This window comes from Pteronotus mesoamericanus, unplaced genomic scaffold, assembly GCF_021234165.1.
Source record: "Pteronotus mesoamericanus isolate MK-2021 breed Mesoamerican mustached bat unplaced genomic scaffold, CSHL_Meso_final contig_90, whole genome shotgun sequence".
Classification (NCBI taxonomy): Eukaryota; Metazoa; Chordata; class Mammalia; order Chiroptera; family Mormoopidae; genus Pteronotus; species Pteronotus mesoamericanus.
In genome coordinates, this window is record NW_026555277.1 from 42,060,668 (window position 1) to 42,086,783 (window position 26,116).

General features: G+C 36.7%; 1 protein-coding gene across 2 annotated transcripts; it reads left to right on the plus strand.

Annotated features, from left to right (window-relative positions):
• Positions 1 to 751: 751 nt before the first annotated feature.
• Positions 752 to 24,218, plus strand: SAAL1 (serum amyloid A like 1). Of its 2 annotated transcripts, none has more exons than XM_054586020.1 (12): positions 752 to 890; positions 2,249 to 2,362; positions 5,222 to 5,305; positions 8,755 to 8,834; positions 10,612 to 10,671; positions 10,807 to 10,922; positions 11,366 to 11,546; positions 13,510 to 13,592; positions 13,681 to 13,869; positions 19,436 to 19,632; positions 21,234 to 21,326; positions 22,023 to 24,218. In XM_054586020.1, the coding sequence occupies exons 1-12, from the start codon at positions 756 to 758 to the stop codon at positions 22,113 to 22,115; spliced, it is 1,425 nt and encodes a 474-aa protein (XP_054441995.1). In that variant the 5' UTR covers positions 752 to 755; the 3' UTR covers positions 22,116 to 24,218. The 2 variants fall into 2 exon arrangements, with proteins under 2 accessions (XP_054441995.1, XP_054441996.1); XM_054586021.1 differs by having other exon boundaries at positions 19,439 to 19,632.
• Positions 24,219 to 26,116: the final 1,898 nt, after the last annotated feature.

The window sequence follows — 26,116 nt, forward strand, 5'->3', positions numbered from 1 at the left end:
CAGACATGCATGGAGGCAGATTTACTGTGAAGCTGATAACGCTTAAACATCAAGGGCTCCTCTCTAATATGGGCCCATTCCAAGGCCCTGGGAGGGACATGAAAAAAGTGTTGACATGGTCAAACATCTTTGTAAAACCTAAGAAAGTAAGATATTTTAACCTCAAGAGGTTAATGTCTCTGACTCTGTTCATTCCAACATTTCACCATCACATTTTTCCTTGTGTTTAGTGACCACTGGGGTGGTCACAGGCTTCTTGGGGATCTAACTAAGGAGAAGTTGAATTGGGAATAGAATTGGTTTGCACTTAGTGGGACATATTTATGTGATTTGCCATCACTTCTTGGTACAATTAAGTTACTGATCGCCAACCTGGGGTAGAAATGGCCTCTAGGTGTGCTCTTACTGCCTACTGTGGTGACTCACAGGTACCGGAGCGGAGGTCATTTAACAAAATGAGCACTTCCTGTACGGTCCAGCACAGTGTATGTGGGGAGATGAAATATATGGTCCAGTGAGGGCGAACAATAACAGTTACGAATATGACCATGCCTGGGTCCTGGTGGAGTGGGGTGGCAGAGATGGGTCATCTGGGCTCCCACGGTGGGAATACTGGGCGGACACTCAGGCCGGCAGGGCTCTGGGCAGCAGGGGGCGCTGTGGCGAGAGGAGCGCCGGGCACTCTGGCGCCAGAAGGCCTCTCGTCTCCTCTAGCGGCTTCCGGTGTGGCTGCACCCGCTAGTAGCCGCCGAATTATGGACCGTAACCCCTCGCCACCGCCGCCGCCGACCGGGGACGAGGACGAGGAGGGGGTGGTTGGGGGAGACTGCATAGGGAGCACGGTGTACAGCAAGCACTGGCTCTTCGGCGTCCTCAGCGGGCTTATCCAGGTGTGGAAACTCGCGCCTCGCGTGGGCTCCCTTACTTTCCCCGCAGTGTCCGGCCCCGCCTCGGGCAGTTCCTCCAGCCCCGGAGCCGCGGTCTCCACGGCGACCCCTTCCTTCCCAGGGCGCGCGCTGCGGGGCCTGTCGCCCCGCGGCCTGGCAGCTTCCTCGACCCCGACCTGCGGCAGCCACCCCTGGTGCCCTCCGACAGAGGAGGAGGTTTAGGGGCAGGAATACTGAAGCGCTTGCGGTTAAAATATTTTACTTTTGCTAATTTTCTAAAAGCATGATCATGTAAATACATTGCTCGGGTTTTTGCTCCCCATTCCCACTGTTGTTTTCGAAGTCTAAGTCCCGATTTATCCGTTTCGTGGACTTCTGTTGTAGTAGGATAAGTGGTGATTTTAGAGTCCTAATGCTCTGGTACCCAAAGTGCGGCTTCTTCACCTACTTGCAGCGTGTCTCTGGGCAAATCACGTAATCGCTCAGAGCCTCGATTTCTTTCCCAATTTCTATACAGTAGGATGATAATATCTAGGTTATTGTATATAAGATTATTGTGTAGTTTAAATAAGATAATGGCGATAGCGTGCTTACCATGGTGTTTGGCTTATAAGAGGTTGTTCATAAGTGTGAGCTTTCCTTCGCGTTTCCCAACTGATTTATATACTTACAGTGTCTGTTCTTTCCAGTCCGTCTTTACACAGCTGCCAGAGTAACCTTCCTTAAAACAAACAAACAAACAAACAAATACCAAAAAGTATCCATGGGAACTCCTTATAGTTCCTTTGCCTACAGGAAAAAAATGCGTATCTCTAAGGCTAGAATCCAACCCCATCTGTCCATGACACTAAACTGCTCAGGATTCCCCAAACATGCTGAGGGCCCTTAACCCTGAACTCCTGTACTTCCACTGTATGGTCTTCTCCCCTTTTTCACATGACAAACTCCTCTTCTTCCTCAGAGATTTAGCTTAAATATCACATAAGAGAAGTTTTCTCTAACGTCTCCCAGGCATAGGCCATTGGTCCATCATTTTTGCCCTCACAGCTCTTTGTCCACAACTCCCTTGAATCACTTGGCCTTTTCTGTGTAATTATCAGTTTACGTGTCTTTTCCCCACCACACCATAAACTGCTTGAAAGCCAGGGATTAAGTTTTACTCATCTTTGTATTCCTGCCCCAATACCTAGCAACAGTATTTACTCCATGAATGTTGAATGAATAGATCTACCTAAGATATTTTTTAAAACACTTTGAGGGTAGTATCTTTGTGACTTCTCTGTGAGTATGGGGGTAATATTACATGAGGAGTACTAAGGACAGCTTTTGTCCATCTCTTTTCTTCTTTTGTGTTTCTGAAGATTGTTAGCCCTGAGAACACCAAATCCAGCTCAGATGATGAGGAGCAGCAGACGGAGCTTGATGAAGAAATGGAGAATGAAATTTGCAGAGTATGGGATATGTCCATGGATGAGGTATGGGGTAGGAAATGCAAGTGAAAAGGCTGTTGGGTAAGGAGGTGATGGATGGGTTTTTTCTGTAATCCTGTATGTGGTATAGAGCATGAGGTCCCAGGAGCTATAAATGCTATACTTTTGTCTTTTAGATTTGTGTTGAATATATAGTTTTTATGAATGCCATAACTCCTGTAAACCAGGAAGGTTCTGATACTTATCTACTTAAAGAGAACATTGACCTCGTATTTGAGAGTAGGGTAGGAGTTAGGAAACTGTTGATGTACCACGGTTAAATTAGAACAAAGGGACAAGAAGGAATTACATGTATGTAATTGCATGAATAATATTTTAACACTTGTACTCTGGAGCTCAAAAGCGTTTTCTTATTATTTCCTTTGTTCTTCACAATAACCTTTTGATATAGGTAGTACCCTTATTTTACTGGTAGAAGAAGTAGCGAAAGAGATTGACTCATATAAGCTCTATTTTATTACATAGGCTTTGCAACAGATTCCTCATTAAAATCCTGTTTTAGCCTCTCACTTCCCTTCTGTCTTCCACATTGCCACCCAACTTATCTTTTTCCTTAAACACGTTTAATTGTATTATTCTCTCTCTTAAAAATTGTTAACAGCTATTCATTATCTCCAGCCATTTTTAAAAACAGCCTTATTGAGCTATAATTAACACAAAATATACTCAAAATATACTTGAAGCATTAATTGATGAACAAAAACTACACGTTTTTAAACTGCATAATGTGAAAATTTTTGGTGTTTGTATACACACATGAAACCACCACCATAGTCAAGATAAAGAACATATCTATCACCCCCAAAAGTTTCTTTATGCCCCTTTAATCCCTCTTACCCCTTCCTGCCTCTGTGTCCAGGCAGCCACTGAGCAGCTTTCTGTTACTTCAGAATAGTTTTCGTTTTCAAGAGTTTTATGTAAGTTGGATCATACTCTTATTTTGGAGGATTCTGGCTCTTTCACTCAGCATTATTATTTTAGGATTCATCCATGTTAATGTATTTTAGGAGTTTTTTAAAAAAATTGCTATTGCTTATTGGTATTCCATTATATGTATATATCATGATTTATTGATCTATTCTCCTATTGATGGATATTGAGTTATAGTTTATTACAGATAAAGCTGCTGTGATCTTTTTTGTCTAAGTATATATGACATATGCTTCCCTTTCTCTTGGATGAATACCTAGAGTAGTGTGGCTGGATCATGTAGTAGCTATGTGTTTTAACTTTTAAAGAAAAGGTCAAATTTTTTTCCAAAGTGTTTTTTACATTTTATATGACTACAAGCAGTTTCTCCTCATCTTCACTAATGTGGTATGGCCAGTCTTTTAAGTTTTAATCATTCTAATAAGTGTAGTAATTCTCATTATAATTGTAACTTGGATTTCCTTAATTACTAATAATGTTGAATGTATTTTCATGTGCTTATTTGCAGTGAGTTATATTTTTTGATGTAGTGCCCGTTTGAATATTTTGTCCATTTTTGAATTGTTTTCTTATTTTTTTCCTAAAAGTTTTATAATTTTAGGTTTTGCTTATAGATCTATGATCCATTTTGAGTTATTTTTTGGGTATGATGCAAGGTATGGATGGAAGTTCCCTTTTTTTGCATATGGATACCCACTTGTTCTAGCCCATTTGTTAAAAAGGCTGTCCTTTCTCCACTGAATTGCCTTTGTACCTTTGTTAAAAATTAGTTGTCTTTACATATACATGTAAATCTGTTTTGGGACTCTTTTCTGTTTCATTGATCTCTTTGTGCATTTTTACACTAATCCCCAGCTGTTTTGATGACTGTAACTTTATAATCTTGAAACAGATAGTGTTAATCCTCCAACTTTGTTCTTTGTCAAAGTAATTTTGGTTCTCATGGGTCCTTTGTATTTCCATACTAATTTTAGGATCAGCTTGTCAGTTTCTACAAAAAACCCACTAGTATTTTGACTGAAATTGAGTTGAATTTACAGGTCAAATGGGGGTGGAGAATTGATAAATGAATGGTAATGAGTCTCTTGATTCATGAACAAACTATATTTTTCCATTTATTTATGTCTTCTCTAATTTCAGCAAACTGTTTTAGTGTTGGGCCCACATTTCTAACAAGATTCGGTCACATGTCCACTCGAGGTTCCTTTATCTGTGTGGTGTGTCCCTTCAGGTTCTGTGGACTGGTCACACCTTAGGAAGGAAGTGTGAAGCTGCTGCAGTTAGAGTGTGACCAGAATCTTTTTCTGTTGAGAATTTTGAAAGCACACGTTGTGATTTTGGGCATGGACCAATGGGAGTTTTCACCTGTTTCCCCATCATGTTTTAAGCTCTTAGAAGACAAGAATTAAGAGTTTACTTTTCCTTATTTCCAGCTTCTAGCATGATACCTGGCAATCAGGAAATGTGTTTGAATGAGTTAATGAGAGTTCCTGGTGGTTAGAAATATCATTAATGTAAATATACTCAAGGCAGACAAAAGAGGACAGCCTTCTGGAACATCGCAATTACACTCAAACCTTGATTCTCTGTCTCCCATCTTGAACAATTAGGTTCTCAACCAAGTTCTCATGGAAAAAAATGTCTCAGCTGTCGAACAAAGCTTAGGTTCTTGACCCAGCAACCCTTTCATGCTGATACTAGTTTAGATTTGTTTATGGAATTGTTCCATTGCCTTGGGACTGGATTCCACAGAGACTTTCTAACATTACTTTTATCTGTTGACACAGTTCCTAACTTTTTTTTCTTGTGCCTAAAAGGAAACATATAGAAACATATGGAAACATATGATTGCCTAAGCTATGGGTTTAAAGAGGAATATTCAACATCCAAGTTAATAATCATTTTTATTTACAGGATGTGGCTTTATTTCTCCAAGAATTTAATGCTCCTGACATATTTATGGGAGTATTGGCCAAATCCAAATGTCCTCGATTAAGAGTAAGTATGTACGTTTTTATAGCTTCCTCTTTGCAGCAATAACAGCAGATAATGCTAGATAGTCTTTTATTTTTCTCACTTTAATTTTCTTACTGGCTACAAATTAGTCTCTAAATACTTACTGAACATTACCAGATACTAGGTAATGTGCTTTGTAAAGTTATTAGAATCCTGGAATTTTAGCTTTGGGATGGACCAGGGAGATCAGTACTTTCACATAAGCATAACTGAAGTTACGCTGCCAATATGTAGCAGAACAGGGAACAGTGCCCAGACCTCCCATTTCTGTTTATTGCTCTTTTTCATTCATAGAATCCTCCATCGCTTAAAAATTTTCATTCTGAACTCAGCCTCTTACTCAAGATTTTCCCTATTCTGAATCCAGCCCATGTCTCTGGCATAAAATCTACCCCCAGGTGTCCTTCTAATTTAGCAAGGCCCGTCTGCTCCTCATCTCATGGGCCTACTGTGATTTTCGCCATCTCCCTGCCTCCCTTTATAGGCCTTCCATCCCCTCCCAATATTCATATCTATTACCCAACTTGGTACTTTTCTTCCAAGCCTCCCCAAATAGGTAAGTTCTTAGCCACTGCTAATAAACTCAGGCCACTGCTGATAATGAACACCCCAAATAATTATCTGTATTTCTCATTTACTCTTTTTCTATGTTCTGTGCGATGTATTGTGCTTTAGTGTCATTTAGGTTGTTATGTGTTACGCATATTATAGGTGATTAATAAATATTTGTTAAGTAATTATGATTGTGAATAACTGCTATTAACTAAGTGGTTGGTTTTATTATTCTATGAGGTGGGCCTTTACCTCTGCTTTACAAATAAAAGAACTAGGTCTCAGCTTTAGAAATTTGTCTAAGGTCTTACAACTAGGAAAGAAAAGAGCTGGGGTTTGAGCCTAGCCTGTCTTTCAATGTAACCACTGTAATGTATTGTCTCTCTTTTTTTGAAATGACAAAGTGGAGAATTCTATAGCATATTTTTACAAATTAAATGTTGAATTAAAATTTTATTTAGTATAGTGCTCCACCTGAATTGGAGCCTGGTGAAACAATGAACCACTTTTTCTTTATATTATAAAGATTTGACAGTGTTATGATTTTCTCCTGTATTTTTCTAACTTAAATACATTGATTCATGACTGGCACTTAAAGAAAGTAAGTTTATGTCAGCAGTAGCACCTTTCAGGAATCAGTCATATCATTGTGCATGTCTGTAAGCCACAGCCTGTCTATAGCAGTGATTCCCAGGCTTTGCCACACGTTAGAATCACTGCAGACACTGACTCTCAAATTTCAGCATATCCCAGAAACACCGATTACTGGGTGCACCCCTGTAGGTTTGGGGTAGGATCAAGGATTTCCAACAGGTTCACAGGTGATGCTAGTTCTCTGGACCTGGGCCCACATTTTGAGAAGCTTTGCCCTAAGTGGCTTTTAAAAATCCTGAGTCAGGCCATACCAAGATCAGTTAAAACAGAGTTTCTAATTGTGAGGCTCCAAATAGCTTTTATTTCTATTGTTTTTAAGGTTTTAGGTATTTATTTTTAGAGAGGAGAAGGGAGGGAGAAAGATAGGGAGAAAAACATCAGTGTGTGGTTGCCTCTGGTGTGCCCCCTATTGGGAACCTGGCCTGCAACCCAGGCATGTGCCTTAGACTGGGAATCGAACCAGTGACCCTTTGTTCGCAGGCTGTCACTCAATCCACTGAGCCACACCAGCCAGGGCTCCAAAGAGCTTTTGAAATTCCCCCAAGTGATTCATTCCAGTGAGTAGCCATGACTGAGAAGCTTGGTCTTTGGAAATTCAGTTATTCCCTCTTTAGTTTGTAAGGGAAATAATATACATTTCCTTTCTGCCCAACTCTCTTTTCATCTTTTACCAACATTCGATCACCCACATTTTATTGATGCTTCACTCCTGTAGCTTTGGTGCCACCTATTCTCTTGGTCTCTGACCTCTTCAATCACTTCTCTGTCACTTTTATTTGCTTTTTTCTTTCTTCCTCTGCTGAGCGTGGACTCCTTCTAAGGTATAGACCCAGATCCCTTGTTTTTTTAATATTAATTTCTTTAGTGAGCTCATCTACTTGTTAACACTATTAAGTTGCAAAACTGTGCCTGTACTATCAAAGCCATGACCTCCCTTCTGATTTCTGGTGCCATATCTCCAACTTTTTTCAGGCATTCATTCTGTACTTGGAGCTGCATTTTGCAATAAAAAATTCCATGCATCCTAACTCAGTGATTATCATACATATTTGATCATAAAAATCACATGGTATGCTTGGGAAACAGTAGCTTCCTAGGCCCTGCCCTGAAGATTCTGATTGAACCATTCTGAGATGGGACTTGGAAATCTGTATTTTTAACATGCTCTATGAACAATTCTTAGGTTCCAGCAAGTTTGGAAACTCTACCCTAGCCAAACTCATTGTGTCTTTTCCTATACTTACTTTTCCAATTTTCTTGTCAATGGTACTAATATCCCCAACTGGAGAAATGAAGCAACTTGAAACGTAGGAGTCACGTTCAACTGTACTCTCCCTTTGCCTTCCATCCAGATTTTTCGCTTTCATCTTGAGACTTTCTCATCTTTCTTCCTTTCCATGTGTGCCATTACCACCTTCATCTTCTTGCGTCTTGATTACTGAGATAGATAGTATGGTATAGTGATCAAATGCTCTGGAGCATTGCATTGGGCAAGTTGCTTAAATTTTCTTTGCTTTAGTTTCCTTATCTGAAAAATGGGGATAGTAATAGTACCTACCTCTTAAACTATTATATGAAATGATATATGGAAAGTGCCTGGGCATAGTAAGTGCTAAATAAACATTAGCTGTTATTTCTGAGGTTATTAACTTCTTTTAAAGTTTTTTTTAAACTATCGTGAAATATTCATTTTGCTACCAGAGTTATTATCCTAAAATATCATTGTGGCATGTGGACCTTCATGGCTCCACACAACCTCCTAACTTAAATCTAAACTCTTCATGGCATTCAGGGCCCTTAATCCCGATCTTATGCCTGCCGTATTTATCTTATGCTGTTCTTTGTGCAACGGCCAGGCTGCTTTCTTTACTGCTCCCTGTATTAGCCATGTACGTTATTCCCTTTTTGCCTTTCCTGATACTTTGCTCCTTGTTTGAATGTCTGTCTTATTTGCATATCTAAACCCTACCAATCATTTAAGACTCAGTTTATCCATAAGATTTCTTCTTTCATAACTTCTGCCTGCCTTTGACCTTACTTTTTCTCATGTCTTTCATCCCTTCACAGATACTCTGAACTTGCCTAGATTAGGTACAGGCAGTAAGCTTATATGCTGCCTCCTATTCTATCCCCTAAGGCTCAGTGAACATTTTTCTTCAAGTGTTTATTCTTATATGTGCCTTTCACTTCAGAGCTATTGTGACCTGTGAACTTTGGTTTGACAGGAAATCTGTGTGGGAATTTTAGGCAATATGGCCTGTTTCCAGGAGATATGTGTGTCCATCAGCAGTGACAAAAATCTTGGGTAAGTTTTACTACATAATAATTATATTTTTTAAAAAGTAGATTTATATTTCTTATCCCCAAGGAACTCCTGATATATAAGAGAGATAGTAAAATATTATAAAATATAGTACTTTTCTGCTAATGAACACTCTCCACTGTTAATAGCTGGGAGCTTCCACACTATTTATTCAAGATTTTTATCCATAGCAGAAGCACCTGAATTGTCAGCAGGTGGTGAACCAGTGGGGCAAATCTTAGAGATGGGGCACCTGACCAGAGTCCGAAAGAGCTTAGACTCAGGGCGTCTTGGGGCTCAGAAAGCTAGGGTCTGAAAAAATTGCTAGAGTTGCTGATCAGAGTTACGCTGGGAACTCTGACTTAGATCGGGGGTGGGACTTGCCAGCAGACCAGAAGATTGAGGATTGCCTCTGTGATTTGAAGGTTTTCCTGCTTCTGCTTGGGGGCTAGTTGTCTTCTCCATGCAGGGAAGTCTGGGGCAGACGGTTTTTTAATGGTGGAAACCCTGGTGGTTACTTTTAAGAGGTGTGAGAACACCCTGGAATTATATGCTAAATTTTGTGAGTGCATTTATATTCTAGGCAGACAGTTCATGGCTGCTAATCAGAATCTCAAAGAAATTTGTGCCCACAGTAGTTTAAGAAAACTGTCTTGGGTAGTTACTGTTAGTTAGGGCTGTAGGGTTTACCACAGGATTCAAGTGATATAATACAGGTGGTTGATTACCTCTTCTAGGGGTAGAAGGACTTTCAGATCCGAGGTGTTTATTCCTCTGTAATATATAATCATTCATGGAGTAAATGACTCAGGAGTGTGTTTGGTGTCTAATGGTTCTGATCAAAAATCTGAGAATGAGTAATGCTAACAAATTTTATAAATTCAGTAAATGCATATCTTAAAATTATGGAACAATTTACATTGATGACGGGATATGGATTTGTTTAACCTCTTTGGAACAGTTGGACATTATTTAGTCAAGTTGGAAGATAGCCATATATTGTGACCCAGCAATGCCACTAGCAGGTATATGGTAAGAGAAACAATGCACACATATGTTAGGATACTGATACAAAAATGTATTAGAGGAGGATTGCTTAAAAATAACCCAAATTGGAATCAACTCAAATTTCCATTAATAGTAGACCAGAGCCCTGGCTGGTGTGGCTTAGTTGGTTGTGAGTTGTCCTGCAAAGTGAAAGGTGTTTGGTTTGATTCCTGGTCAGGGTATGTGCCTAGGTTGCAGATTTGGCCCTTGGTTGGGGCACATGAGAAAGGCAACTGATCAGTGTTTCTCACATTGATGTTTTTCTCCCTTTCTTTCTCCCTCCCTTCCCATCTCTCTAAAAAATAAACAAAAACTTTAAAAAATTAAATATAGTAGACTGGAAAAATAAAGTGTATAATATTTCTACAATGAAATGTTCTGCAGCAATGAATCACAGAATAGCTACAGGAAAAACATGGGTAGATCTTAAACACAAGGCAAAAGAACTGAAACAAAAAAATACATGCAATATAATTTCTTCCATATAAAGTTCAAAACCAAAATACATTAAATAATAAAACTATAGAGTAAGTAGAGTAAAGAAAAGATTGCTGGAAAGTCAGGATAGTTGTCATTTCTAGGTGGGAAAGAATTGTGACTTAGAAGGAGCACATGGGCTATGGAGATGCAGCACTGTCCTGTCTTAAAATGTTTCAAGTATTAAACAAAAACTCTACTTTGATATTTAAAATGAGAGAATTGATGCATATGGGTTTAACTGTTTTTTTTTTAGCCAGGTATTGCTGCACTGTTTGTATGATTCAGACCCTCCTACCCTGCTGGAAACAAGCAGGTATGTTTTCTTCTTTTTATGGATTTTATATAGTCACCCATAAAGGGGTCTAGTAAAACAGAGATAATTCTTTATTCTTGAATTTCCTTTACTATTTTTGAAAGATAAAGTGTCAAGCTCCCATTTATCGTGTAGGTTGTTGCTTACGTGTCTGTCCCAGACAGAAGTGGCCAATGTCTGGGTTGAAAGAATCCGGGAACATCCAGCTATTTATGATAGCATTTGCTTCATCATGTCAAGTTCAACAAATGGTAAGTCACCATGTAATCTAGAACAAATTTTTGGTTATAGTTAATTGTTAGGAAACCAGGTAACTATTTCTAGAGGTCACCTAAAAGCTAAGTAAGTGTAAGGTAAAAAAGCATTTCAATTTGAGATATAAGATGTCTTATATTGTGTCAGATAGGTACTAGATTTATTGGGCTGGTAAGTTCTTAAGTTATATAAATGTCTAATCACTGTTATACACCTGAAACTAATATAATATGTATGTCAACTGTAATTTAAAAAATATTATTTAAGAAAAATGTAAAATTTCTTCCTAAACTCCCAAGCAAAGGAGACAAACGTTTTGCTTTTAGAATAAGTAATGCTTTGGCAAGATTAGCTATTTTGGAATAGCTTTAGGAATTTTGATTAACAATACTGCTTTTAAAATTCTGTTCCTCACTTCAATATCTGTTTTATTCTCTAGTTGACTTGCTGGTGAAGGTGGGGGAGGTTGTGGACAAACTCTTTGATTTGGATGAGAAGCTAATGTTGGAATGGATTAGAAATGGGGCTCTTCAGCCTTTGGACCAACCCCAGGAAGATTCTGAAGAGCAGCGAGTGTTTAGAATTGTGCCCTGTGTACTTGAAGCTGCCAAACAAGTACGGTAGGTGAGCTCTTTTGTACAAAATGTTCTGGGAGAATCTAGTTGCTAGACATATCCTTAGATATAAGTCATCTTAATTTCATTTCAACAGGATGAATAGCACACAATTGATCTTTGTTAGGTTTGATTCACTACTGTTTGTGGTGACAATATATTTGTTCTGTGCTAGAATCATTGATGGCTACAAAGTACCTGTTCTAAGACTACTTAGGGATAGGCTGCTGTTAGCAGTCATTATTGTCAGTGTCTTAACATCTTGTGCAATTCTGTGTAATTCAAATTAAACAGATAAGATTTTCTTGTGCTTTATCTTCCATTGGACATTTAACAGCTTCTTCAATTAATGTTAGGCATTTGTTTTCTTGTGTCTTGTGTATATATACCAGTATTGGATATGTGACTGACATCTGGGCTCTGATCTCTTCCCAAGAGTGATTATTAGGTCTTGTAATAATAGTAATAGTTATTGAATAGGTCTTGTAATAGTTATTGAAACTATTTATTGGTAGTGACTAGAAAGTTAATTTATGAATTGATCTGTTTAATGGTCAGTTGTGCATTCTTAGTGCTTTAACCCACATTAAAGCCTATTAATTTTATGTCCTTTATCTAAGTGAGGATTGAATTCGTCATGTTTTCCCCAAATCATCTTCAGTATTCTTTATCTCAGTAAATGATATAATCATTATCCCTTTTGGAGAGCGGGGAATAAATGTGGACACTGTTGGTGACTCTTCCTCATTCCACTCTTTTCCCATGGCCAGTCAGCTTCCAAGCCTTGTCCCTGACTTTTTTTCGGGATTCCATCCATGCTACCATCCAGCTACTGTCTTTCACCTGGACAACTGCCACATTCTCTTACCTGTGTTCTCTTTGTCAAGGTTTGCTCCTTCCAAGCCTAGACTCTAAAGCGCACAATGACCATGTCACTTTCATGCTTACCTCTCTTCAATTGCTTTTCTTAGGATGCAGTTCAGATTTTTTGAAAACATGGCTTATAAGATCCTGCACAGTGTTTCTTCATCCTTACTCTTTGTACTGTGTTTCAACCATATGAAATCTCCTTCATTTCTTCAACTGAACCAAACTCTCTTAACTCTTAAGCCTTTGCATACTATGTCTCTTCTACCTCAAATGTTTCTTGTCCCCTCACGTTTCTGTGTAAACAGGATTTCTCTTAAGATACCTTTCCTGACACTCGAAACTAAAGTAAGTCTGTTTACTATGTCATCCTCTAATACCTTGGACTTCCTCTGGCATTATATCTGTATTACTTCGTTATTACCCCTTTAAATGTCTTCTTTCCTCTTCTACTGTAAACCTCACGGAGGTAGGAGCAATGTCTTAATACATTTCTGTTTTTTCAGCCCCTAGGTACTTAACAGAAGGTATTTAAACATTTGCTGAACCATGTGTTAATTGTTTACTATCTTTTCAAATAATTGTTTAGTTGAAGAACTAAGATTGTGAGTTTCTAGGAATTCAAGGTGTTGATCACAAAAATGATACTCAACATGGTTTTAGTCTTCTGAGCTAGGGTGCCAGGATGATCCTGTGAAGTTTTAAGAACTTCATTGTTGTCAGTGCCTAGCACAGTGGACCTTACATTCATTCTATAAAAGCCTCAGTCAATTGTTTTCCTGTTCTAATTATTCAAGTAAACCAGAATGATAAAGTATCACCTCGCAGTTTTTTGTGTTGTTGCTTTCATGGGACAAGGTGAAAAAGAATGTTTATTTCTTGTCTTGTTTGCATTTATTATAATACAAAATCTTTTTTTGACTGATTTCCTCATTAGAATGTAAGCTCTGGTGAGTACAGAGACTTTTTCTGTTCCCTGTTTTGTCCTCAACACCTTGGGCATTGACTACCACAGAGGGATGAGTATTTGTTGAATGAATGAATGATTGCAATCCTATGACAATAAAGTATTTGATTCAATGCTTTTACTTTTTGTATTTAGTTCTGAAAATCTGGAAGGACTTGATGTTTACATGCATATCTTACAGCTACTTACCACAGTGGATGATGGAATTCAAGCAATTGGTAAGATGCTATATGGGGAGGCACTATATTTACTCATTTCATTGTTTTGTGTTTTTAAAGTACTACTTTCTTTATCATTTTTATTAAGTACAGTGTCCTGATACTGGAAAAGACACTTGGAATTTACTTTTTGACTTGGTCTGCCATGAATTCTGCCAGTCTGATGATCCACCCATCATACTTCAAGAACAGAAAACTGTGCTAGCCTCTGTTTTTTCAGTATTGTCTGCCATTTATAATTTACAGGTTGAACAAGAGTATCTAAAGATAGAAAAAGGCAAGTATTATTTAGTTCACTAAATTAAATTCTAGTCTATCCAATTTTAAAGCCCAGGTTTGTGTTGTTCATTTGGCTTCTTTCTCCCATTTTTTATTTTAGGGCTTTTATTCTCTTGATTACAAAAATATTATATTTTCAATAAAAAGTTTTGTAAAATTTATAAAAGGAAAAAATAGTGCTTGCATTCCTACCATCTAGAGATAATTGCTGGGCACTCACATGCATATATGGTTTTAAGTCCTTCTTTTTAGGCAGCATTTTTTCATTTAGAAGTATAAAATGAATATTTTGCTGTGTAAGCAAGTGATCTTTCACAGAATGATTTTTATGATTACAATTAAATCATGATCCACAGTTTCAGCTTTTTTCCGAGTGGCAAGCCAGTTATCTTAACATCATTTAGGGGAAATGCCAGTTTACTCACATTAATTAGAAATTTTATGATTACTATGTTTTAAGTAACTCTACATATTTTATTCAGTTCCATTGCTCTAGTCATGTATCAGTACCTAGTGTGTTTTAGTGATTAAAGCTTTATGTTTTGATACCTAGTAGGACTGGTCCCCTTTCATTCTACTATTTCAGAATTTTTTTACTATTATTTTTGTTTGACACTGAATTAGATTGAGAGCTTTCAAAAATCTTCCTGACATTTTGATTGGAATCATGTTAAATTTATGGAGTATCTAAGAGCATTTACTTTTCCATTAGTTCGTCTTATTTTATGTCTCAATAATGTTTTATGATTTTGTTCATACAGATCTTGCATATTTTTTATTAGGTTTACTCCTAGATATTTTATCTTTTGGGTTGCTTTCTTCTGTGATGCCTTTTCTTCCATTGATTATTATTGTTGCAAAATATGAAAGTTACTGATTTCTGTGTATTTATTTTACATCAGTTAACCTTACTGAATTCTCATACAGTTTTTAATAGTTGTTTCAGTGGTAATTGTGGTCTTTATCTGAACTGCTTTGGGTTTGAATTAGATAGGCTTTATCAGTTTTCTATCTCTGATTCCTTCCTCTTACCTAATGAGTTTCCTTGCACCTCTGGTGTTAACTAATACTGGTGATGGAAAACATACTTACCTTGTTCCTGACTTTATTGGGAATGATTCTAGAGTTTCACCATTAATCATGATACTTTTGGGTTTAAGCTATTTATGTTTTATCACCTAAGGAGATAATAATCTATTACTATTTTATTAAGAGTTTTTAATAAAAAAATAAATGTTGAATATTTTCAAGTGTCTGTGTTTTTGTATGTTAACTCATTGAGATGGTGACATTAAGTACAGATCTAAGGGAAATAATGAAGTATGTCATGTGAATACTTGGGGACAAAAGCGTTCCACACAGAAGATACAGCAGGTGCAAAAGCCCTGAACTAGAATTCTGTGTTCTATGTTTGAGGAAGAACAGTGAGGCCCTGTATGGCTGGGATGCAGTTAACGTGGAAAAGAAATAGTACATGGAGCCAAAGAGGTGATGGGCTACAGTGTAGAGAGCCTGATTTTGTCTTTTACTCTGAATGAGATAGGGAGCTGTGGGATTTAAAGCAGAGGATGGATAGACATGAGCTGACTTTAATAGATTTCCTCTGGCTGCCATGTTGATAATGAAATGTAGAGATGCAAGGGTACCAAAGGGAAACTAGTTAGGAGGCTGCTGTGAACTTGAAGCAACGGATGATGTTACTTGGAATAAGGTGGTAACAGTGAAATTGGTGGGAAAAAAATAGATTCCGATCATTTTTAGGCAGTGAAGCAGGATTTGCTGACAGGACAGAAGGGTGAGAAAAATCAAGATATGTCTGGCATTTTTGTCCAAAGGAGTTGCTTTTTACTGAGATAGGAAAGATTTATTTTAACTGTGGTAAGTTTGCAATGTCTGCTAGACTTTGAAGTGGAGATGTTGAGCAGGCAATTTATGAATTTAGAGCTGAGGTCTTCTATAACCTCGTTTGTTTCATTTGACTTAATACTAAATGAGAGGAAAATTAATGTCTCTAAAAATATATTTGTATTTTTCTCTATCATTTGTAGTTTGCTTAATGGTGATGTCATGTTATTTGGAATATAGACATTGATCATAAATTGCCTACTGTAGTCCTTTTTCATGCTTTTTTTTTTTTTTTTTTGGCTTGAGGGCTGTTCTGTCAGATATAAAGATCAAACCCCTTCTTTTCCTTTTGTTTGCATTTGTCACTATTATCTTTGCTTATCATTTTTTCTTTTCAACCTTTCTAAATACTTTGTTTTAGGTATATTGATTTCTTTTTTATAGATGAATTAAACTCATATAAGTGTATTGATATTGAGGTGTGTTTGATCTGAATGCTATTATATTTTCCATTATATATGTTACAGTTAAGTGTCTCTGTATATGATCTGTTTGATTTTTTATGTAATTTTTAAAAAGCTTTATTGATTATGCTATTACAGTTATCCCAATTATTTCCATTTACCTTCCTACACCCTGTATTCCCTCCCCTCCCCCACTTATTTCTGATGGTTCTGAGTGATGTTAATTCTGTAGTTTAGTTGGAATTTTGATATGGTTGTGTAAGGAGGTGAGCCATGCTTACCTCTGCTGCCATCTTGACTGGAAGTCCTTTGTGTGTAGTTCTAACATTTTGGAAAGTTTGTATTTTGTTTTAGTGGTTACCTTTATAATTGCTCCCAATATATAATTATAACTACTCCACCTTTTAAAAAATTCTTAAAATCTAATAACTTTAAAAGATATATCTCAATATCAATTCTTCCTTTTCAATTTTTCCCAGTGCTTTTAAATTACAAATTTAAGTTGGTGTGGGGGGGGGGGGGCGGATGGCGATGAAGGGTCTTGAGTTACCTTTCCAGATGTCTGTTCTGTTTCATCGTTTTGATTTTGTCTTTGAGGGTTATAATTTTGTTTATGTGGGATCTCCTTTCCTTGCTTCAATAACCATTATCTTCATTTTAAAAAAAGAAACCTTCATTTTCATTCTTTTGGTTTGCTTTTTTCTTTCTGACCTCCATGTCTGTTATTGTGTCTCAGCAGTGCCTAATTCTCCTCTGTGCTGCTGCCAGTTTTGCCTTCATTTCTCTGGTGGATTTAATTTCTTTTAACTTCTTCCTTGAGCCTGTACCATCTCAAGTTATCCTCTCCTAGGGTCTTTGATTTCTTAGTCTGAGCTCCTGCATCGTGCTTGGCTACATGCTTTTTTAAAAATCATGGCTATATATCTTAATATTCATAAGCTTCATGTCCACATTTCTTGTTGAGTATTCTTCATCTGCCTTTCGTTTTTCCAGTTTCTTTTTTTTTCTTTAATATCTTTGTGTTGCTCTTATGCCCATTTCTTTAGCTTACTCATCTTTGAATGAATTGAGTTGCAGGAAGTTCATGTAGGAGATAGGCTAAGACTGTGTTCTACGTCAGCGATTTTCAACCTTTTGCATGTCATGGTTCACATAAACTAATACAATTCTGCAGGACACCAAAAAATATTTTTTTTCCAATCTTGCAAAAAAAATAGACAGAAGTTTGATGCATTCACACTAGTCCATTTGTTGTGTTGGCTGTTGTAATTTTTTAATTTGACAATCGAAGGGAACAGAGGTCAGTGCCCTTGACTAAATAGTCAGATATTATATGTTTTAAAAATTCTTGTGGCACACCACTTGAAAACCACTGTTCTAGGCTAACAGGAGTTGAGTCTATGAGTCTTTTGGCTCTTTTTCTCAGATGAGAGGTAGCTACGGTAACGTCTCACCTTTTCCTTACCATTCGCTTCCTGCAAATATAGCTTGTCAAAGGGATTACTCATTTAGGCTGGATTCCTCAGCTTCTTAGAACCCTGGGGAAATACCAGCTCCCATTTTACTCATTCCATGTACTCTGTTCCTACTATTACAAATAAGGGATTCTTAGACAAATGGACTTTTCTGGCTCTTCCTGAGCTGTCGCCTCAAGCTCCTCTCATTCCTTCCTCACCCCCGGGTTGATTTACACTGTGTTTTATGCTGTCTCCAGCTACCTTTTGTTTGAGATTTCAACAGTCTTGTACTTTTATGCAAGATGGATTTTGGTTTTTGTTGCTCATTCTCTTTGTTTCATATGGTGATTTCTGAAACGAATAAAGTAGAAGTGCCTGACTTAGAGCTCATTGCTGATCCTAGCCTCCTTGTATATATGTGCTTCCTGAAGAAAATACAGTTTTTGTTATTTTCTTGGTTTTTTTTCTTTTCTTTTTTCTTTTTCTTTTTTTTGGAATACTAGGAATACATCTTTCTTGATGGTATGGAACAAAGTGTTCTTTATCCTCTACCCACACCTCAAAACTTTATGATTTTTTATGTTTGGGCAAGAAAACATAAAGATGCTTCTTTACCTTTACTGATTGACACCTAATTTCTTCATCCTGCCCTAAGCCTTGAATAGGGGCTTTGCAGAGTTATGGCTGGGGGTGAGAAAGAGAGAAGAGAGGCTGTATAGTATAGATTATTGTGGCCTGCATAGAAGTCATGGAGTAAAGAATTGTGTATTAGAGTCAAGAGTTGGTGATAACATAAGTACAAAAGTGGGAGAAAATCCAAGGGGAATATAATAAAGCGGCCAGTCAGGGGAGTTGCTCTGGAGAAGTGACACTGAGTTGAAAAATAAAGGATAAGATTTTCCAGGTATTCAGCTTTTTCAAAATGATATTTTCATGCAATTTAAAAGACCTAACTTTGGAAATGAAGTTAGAGTTTTAAAAGAAATCAACATGTTCATTTCAGTGCTATAGCAAACCTTTCTCCTAGATTTGTAATTATTAAGCAAAGTTAAAAATGATTCAGAGTGAGATATGTTTTAGCATGTTCACGCTATAACATATTTTGAGTCAGGGCTTTATTTAGTTTTATGTTCATTTTTTTATTATAGGCTAATTGAAATGATGGTCTGCTTTTAAGAAATTGTACTTTTTATACCTTAATAAAACAAAATTTAAAAGTTTTGTTTAAGAATTTTATGAAAGTTAAAATTTAAAATTCAAATTCTTTTCTCACTATGGCCTCCAAGGCCCTACATGATGGGATTATTGCCCAGCTTTCTAAGCTTACCTTATGCTCTCCTTGCTCACTCAGTTTAGGTCACACTACCCTTCCTTTTGCTCTTCAGACCATCCGTGACATTTCTTTTTGGGGGCTTTCGCACTTGTTGTTCACTCTGCCTGAAATGTTTTTTCTGGCCTCTTTGCATTGATTCTTCTTATCCTTTAGTTCTCAACCCAGTGTCACCTCCTCAGAGAGCCTCCCCTGCCAGCTGCTGTTATGTTCCCCTTTAATTTTCTTCATAGCACTTACAAAAATCTGAAATAACCTGCTTTATTCATTTACTTATTTGAGAGTATCAAAATGTAAGTCTCTTGTAGGCTGAGGCTTTGATGATCTTGTTTCCCACTATAACAGTAGTACCTAAAATATCTCTAGCACTAACAGATGTTCAGTATGAATGAATGTATGAATGATCTATGAATCATTTCAAACCAAATTTAACTGGCTAATCTCATGCCTCTTGATTTGTTTGTACAGTAGATCTTCCTCTGATTGACAGCCTGATTCGTGTCTTACAAAATATGGAGCATTGTCAGAAGAAGCCAGAGAACTCAGCAGAGTCTAACACAGAAGAAACTAAAAAGTCTGATTTAATCCAAGATGATTTCCACTTGAAAATCTTAAAGGATATTTCATGTGAATTTCTTTCTAATATTTTTCAGGTATTAACAAAGGTAAGAAAGAAGTATTAATGGTTTCTTTAGCAAAAGACAGTATGGATTGCTTAATGCTCCCAACTTTATTATTACTGTTATTTTTTTAATGTAAAAATAGTATAACTATACTATATAAATTTGGGAAAATAAAGAAAAAAAAACGTATCATCATGAGCTTATATTCTTAAACCATCAACAGATATGATATGCTATATTTTTATATATCTGTTTTTCACATATTTATAACTCAGTACATAAAATTTTCACTTGACACTACATTATAAGCACTTTTCCTAGCTCTAGATCAATTAATTCACTGAAAGACTTTTTACGGAGAGCAAGTTTAATACCTAATTTGTCAAAAAAATCAATTTTTAAAATTGATTATAGACTTGTTTTAAGAAATAGTTTTCCTGAATATGTTTGGGATTATTAACATATTCTTCCTTTGAGCGTACCCTTTCCATCCATATGTTTTAGAAAAATATATATATATTCATATTTACTGAATTTTTCTGAGGAAGAATATTTTTTAAAACAAATTTCTGTTATTCTGGTGAATTGTTTTTTGGTGAATTATTCTGCTTCCCTTTTCCAGATTGGGATTACTACTTTAGCATAGGTTTTCAAAAGTTAGATTATTGGGTTTGACATTATAAACATGAAGATGACTGAGGTATAATGGCTACTTATTTCCAAAAGGCTTTTAACATGTGAAAATGTTGATTGTACTTGATCCTGGGGTTTATAATTTTATATTAAGTAAAATTCAAGAGGTGATTAAATTGTACCTTATTTTGATTTTTTTTTTTAGTGAGTTTGAATATCTTTCCATATATTTGTATATGGAAATACATAATATATAGGTTGTGTTTCCTGCTTTATATATTTATCCATTTTGATTATTTGCAAGGAACTCCTTGTTTAATACCATATCTTCTGCATATTCATAGCAGAGGGAGGGACATAGATGTTTGTTAATTTTTAAGTGATAGGAATGTAGAAAGAAGGTGGGCTGAGACTAAAGCAGGGATGTGACATGAAAATTCTTATATGCCGTACTTCGGAGAGTTTGGACTTAATCTTGAGGAAACTGAGGAGATATTAAAGATTTTTGTAAGCATCAAGTGATACAATCTGTTTTGTAAGAGTACTCCAAAAGCAAGAGAGAGAAGATTAGAGAGAGTTGAGGCTGGAGGCCCAGAGAGCAATCAACAGGCTCTTGTGGCTGTAATCTTCGAGAATAATCTGAAAAATGAGAGCCTTAACAGTGGAAATGTGCATGGAGAGGAGGGGTGGGATGAGAGATTTAATAGAATTAAACACTTAGGGGGAAGAGTCAGGAGCAGAGGAGGAGGAAAAGTCTCAGCTGTATCCCAAGATTTTGGCTTGTGCAGCTGGGTGGGTGGGTGGTGGTACGTTTCCCTAAATGACTGCAGAGGAGCACATGCTTGGGTTACACAGGGAGCAGTGATGCTGGGTTCAGTTTGGGACATTTGAAATGCCTGTAGGATCAGTAGGGAATTATTTATATGGATTTGTATTTATTCACCAGATACAGAAGTTTTCCTCTGTTTAGGCCGTTTTGTTTTGTTTTGTTTTGTTTTGTTTTGTTTTAGGAGACTGTGGCTAAAGGACTAAAGGAAGGCCAGTTAAGCAAGCAGAAGTGTTCCTGTGCATTTCAAAACCTTCTTCCTTTCTATAGCCCTGTGGTGAGTATGAGTAAATGTATATAGATGGTTGAGTTTCAGAGGATTACTAAATAAAATGTTTTAAAATAAATGCTTGATCTTTGGGGCCATTGTCAAAAAAGAGAGTGCCCACAATTCACACAACTTAATACCTTTCTAGACAGACGACTGCTGGGTAATTCATGGGACTAGCCTGAGAGACAGTTCAGATTTTAAGAGAAAGGAATCAGCACTGATTTTTATAGTAATCCTTTCTCTTATAAAGTAGACAGCATATATATTAATAAAAAATAAGGCTCTTAGGCAGGTATAGTCAGTAGGCTTATCTGTTTCTGTGAATTGCATGACATTTGCCATCAATAGAGGCAGTTTCAAGATAGGAACTTCTTTAGGAAAGTGATGCATGGAATGTGGGAGTGAGGGAAAATAGCAGGAAGGAGGGTAGAAATAAAACTTCATTAATGGACCCTGAAGGAGAATCAGTGGAAGGATAAAGACTAGTTTAAAAGTAAAATAAAATGGAAAGGGCTAGTCACTTCCCTGATGTTTCAGAGGACTGTCCAGGAAACACTGTTGTCATTTGGGGATATGCCATTATTTCTTTTCCACTGGACTATTTAGAAACCACAGGTAGAGCATTTTTATAGTCAGTAATCAATATCAGAAATCACCTTTTCCTCTACTTATGTTTCTTTGGTTCTTTTGTTTGACTCACAGGTGGAAGACTTTCTCAAAATCCTACATGAAGTTGATAAGACCCTTGCTGGTGACCTAGAAGAAAGCTTCCCAAGTTTAAAGGTTCAGACTTAAAAACTGAATTGTAATTTCCTCTCCCTAAGAAATAAAGTTTATTTTTTTACTGACAGTTGAAATTGACAAATAGGAAATATTAGGTAAAGCCTATGTAAGACTGTAATTGTCTGGTATTACACTCATGCCCTTCTCCCTTCCCCAGCCTTATCTCATTTTGGTTTAGTATGGGAGTCTGGAGTTTCACCACCAACAGACACCCCTTCGCCCGTTTTTTTGTTTGGGTATGTGGTATTTGTTATCTTCAGGTAAAGAAAACAGAAATACAAGCTTATCATTGAGGCGCTGTTTAGAATATTTGAAGGATTGGTAAGAGTTTATGCTATTACAGTGGTTCCTGCTTTTCATACCTCTTAATTTGATTTTTATGTAAGAATTTTATATTTGTGTCTACTATAAGCATATTCTGCTGCACTAATGGAAACCATACTATAATAGCTTAACCCAATAGTTTTTATGTATCTTATGCAATAAGAAGCCTAGAGGTGGGTAGTCCAGACCTCATAGGGTGGGTCAGGGGCCCTGGGTCCTTTCACGTCCAAGTGTTCTGCCATGTCGACCTTTGTGTTTATGTTCTTAACCACAAGACAATTCTTGCGGTTAAGGGGACTATTCTATCTCTGGTCCTTTATCCACATTCAGGGAGGAAAAAGGAGAAAGGCCAAGGGGCTTCTCCTATCAAGTCTTTACCTGTTTTAATTGGGAAGGACAGCCCTCCCTGTCCAGAACTGTGTTGCATGGCATTTCTAACTACAGGTATTTGAAATCAAGTACTTTTTTTCTTTCTAGCCCCTACAGGAAAGGCAAGAGAGAAAGGAGATGTGAATGGCTTTTGGAGAGCCAACCTGTGGCATTTGCCACACATATGACAAACATATCTTTGTCATTTTGTGACTGTTAATTGTGTTGATTCCACTCCAGATTGTTAGTAACCCAAAAGCAATTGTTTAGCTTTGTTACTGTTCAGTTCTTTTCAGTGTTATATGTATAAAGATACCAATGCTAACATTTGATGAAAGTACATTAGCGAAATTTTCTAATTTCAGCATAATTCTAGTAACTGAATTTCAAAAAATGATTCATTTGAGTGAATTCAGATTGTTAAAACTAAGACTGAGTTTCCTAACTTCTGATTGTTTACAATATGTGCTATATACATGATTTCCTTTTCATACTTTTATCATTCTTTATAGTGTTGTCTAATGAAATGTATTCTGAGAATCAACCAGGCCCACTAATGGCAGCATACAGTTTGCATTATTTCAGTTGCTGGAAGTGGAATTTTTAGTAATTTATAAGAAAAAACCAGTTATGAATAACAAAGCCAGCTTTTTAAACCTCTCTACTAATACAACCTCTTCCCAGCTTATTACAGAATCTTTTTTTGAAACTCACATTATATTTTTTCTCTTTAAAAATTTTTATTGTATTTTTCATTACCATTTAGTCCTCTTATGCCACCGCCCACAACCACCACACTGTCGTCCACGTCCATGAGTCCTTTGCCTAGATCCCTCCACCCCCTAGCCTCCCCACTCCCATAGCTGTCATCCTGCTCTCTATAAGCCTAGCTTTATTTTGGTTACAACAGTTGACTTTGTACATTAGATTCCACGTATAAGTGAAATCGTATGGGACTTGTCTTTCAGACTAGCTAATTTCATCTGGTATAATGTTCTCTATGTCCTCCATGCTGTCGCAAAGGGTAAAATAATTCTTTTTTTATGGCCAAGTGGTATTCCATTGTGTAAATGTCCCGTAGTTGTTTTATCCACTCATCTACCGATGGATACTTGGGCTGCTTCCATATCTTGTTTTTTTTTGTCTTTAAAGTATTGGTCTTGCTTCACACTTTGTATTCTTTTTGTTAGTGACTTTTGCTAATAAAATACAGGGATACCATTATTGATAAGAGATAAATAACTTCCAGTTTGGAGGTATTTTTGTTTTAAGCGTACCTGCTAAAAAGAATTGAACCATAAAATTAAAGTCTTACTGATTAAACTGTAATTGGTAGGTTTACTTTATGTATATTTATTTGCATGTTTTCACTGATAATCTTATCCACAGGATGAATGTGACTGTATTCAATGTGAAATTTCAAAGGCACAGATGAAATCACTCCTGCCTGCTAGGTGGTGCTAAAAATTCCGCGCTTATTAGCTCTTGAAATTTAAGGTTAAGATGCAAATAACCCTATAGGAGTAATACTCCAAGTTATTAGTCATGTTTACCTCAGTGCATATTAATTTCACATTTTGTTTTCCCAAGAATGCCTTTTTTAAAAGGACCTTGGGTTTCTGAGGGAAAAAGTGCCGTTCAAAATGGGTAAGTTATGGGAAAAAAGGATGCATTGTGGGAAGACTAGGAATGTCCAAGTTATTTTTAGCTTCCCCTTTCTGCCTTGAATCTGACCTATTTACTTGTTATTTCTTGTTATTTTAACATGATGAGATGGTACATAACTTCACAGTACTTTGACATGTTTGAAAACTTCTTAAATCTATAAATTATAATAAATAGTTAAAAAAAAACAGGAGTAATGCTAAAAGTTTTTTAATGCTATGCGATCTGAAGAATCCACCAAAAAATATTTAGGGCTTGCATCAGTACAGTGATATTTTGAAACAGTGCTTTGTCCAGAAGCATAAATATGAAATTTAGAATCTTAGAAATTTAGAATGTGCAAGTGAAATTGAAACTTGTTCTTTACCCTGTACTCTTTTGCAGAGGAGGGGAGAAATTACAAGAGGAACATGAGTTAACATTGGTTAAATGTCACTATTTCTAGTTAAATTTGAAGTATCTATACCACTTGAGACAATACAGAAGACATGGTTTCTTTTGCTCTCTTTTTTTACCCCCAAATATTTTATCTCCTGAAGTTAATAGGCTATAGCCTAGTTGTTTTCTTGGCTGATTCAGCTCTCTAGATCAAACGACTTTTCCACTCTATCTTCAACATTTTCTATTGCCTTGGCTTTGAATTAATCACCCTGAATGACTTTGGCATGTAAGTGGAACATAGTTTAAAAGCCATCTCTCAGCGTGTGTACGTTTTTTGATGAAGCGCATGTAGAAACCAACCATAGACATTAAGATGCAACCTCTATTTAGGGTTCAGAAAATTTTAAATGTGTGAAACGAACCATTTTGTATTCTGCAGAACTGGGCTATGTAGTTAACTGAGAGAGTTAACTGTGAATTTGAGTAAATTGAGAAAGAGATATTGAGGTTATAATTATCTTGCCTGTTATAACTATTATTTTTAAAAAATTCATCAGTACGCCCTGGCTGGTGTGGCTCAGTGGATTGAGTGCTGGCCTGAGAACCAGGTGGTCACCAGTTCGATTCCCAGTCAGGGCGCCTGCCTGAGTTGCAGGGCTGGTCCCCAGTAGGGGGTGTGTGAGAGGCAACCACACACTGATGTTTCTTTCCCTCTCTCCCTCCCTTCCCCTCTGTCTAAAAATAAATAAATAAAATCTTTTTAAAAAAAAACCCAATTCATCAATAGCCTACTTTTTTAAAGAAATAGGACCATATTAATTTAGAACTGAACTAGGTATTCTACTTGAGCGTATGTTCTCTTTTGCCATTTTGTAACTCCAGTCTCTTCTCTGTTCTTGGTTTTAAGCTTTAAGAAAAAGAAAATAGGTGAATACATCTCTTGAATTAGTACAAACGACTGTTTGTCTTTTTATTGTCAGTGTGAGATCTAATACAAGAACCATTATTAAAAAGTCACATATTTATAGTGAAATGGTATGATCTTTTGGATTTGCCTCAAAATAATCTGGGTGAGGGCAAAGAAATGGGTTAAGGGAGTAGATGAAACAATATTGGCCTTGAATTGGAATTGCTGAAGCTGGATGATGATTACATGGGGATTTATTTCACTCTTCTCTCTATTTTTTGTATATATGTTTGAGGTTTCCTGTTAATGTTTTCCAAGAGCAAGTAAATCATACACACAATTTTAAGCCTGAACTTAATTATAAATG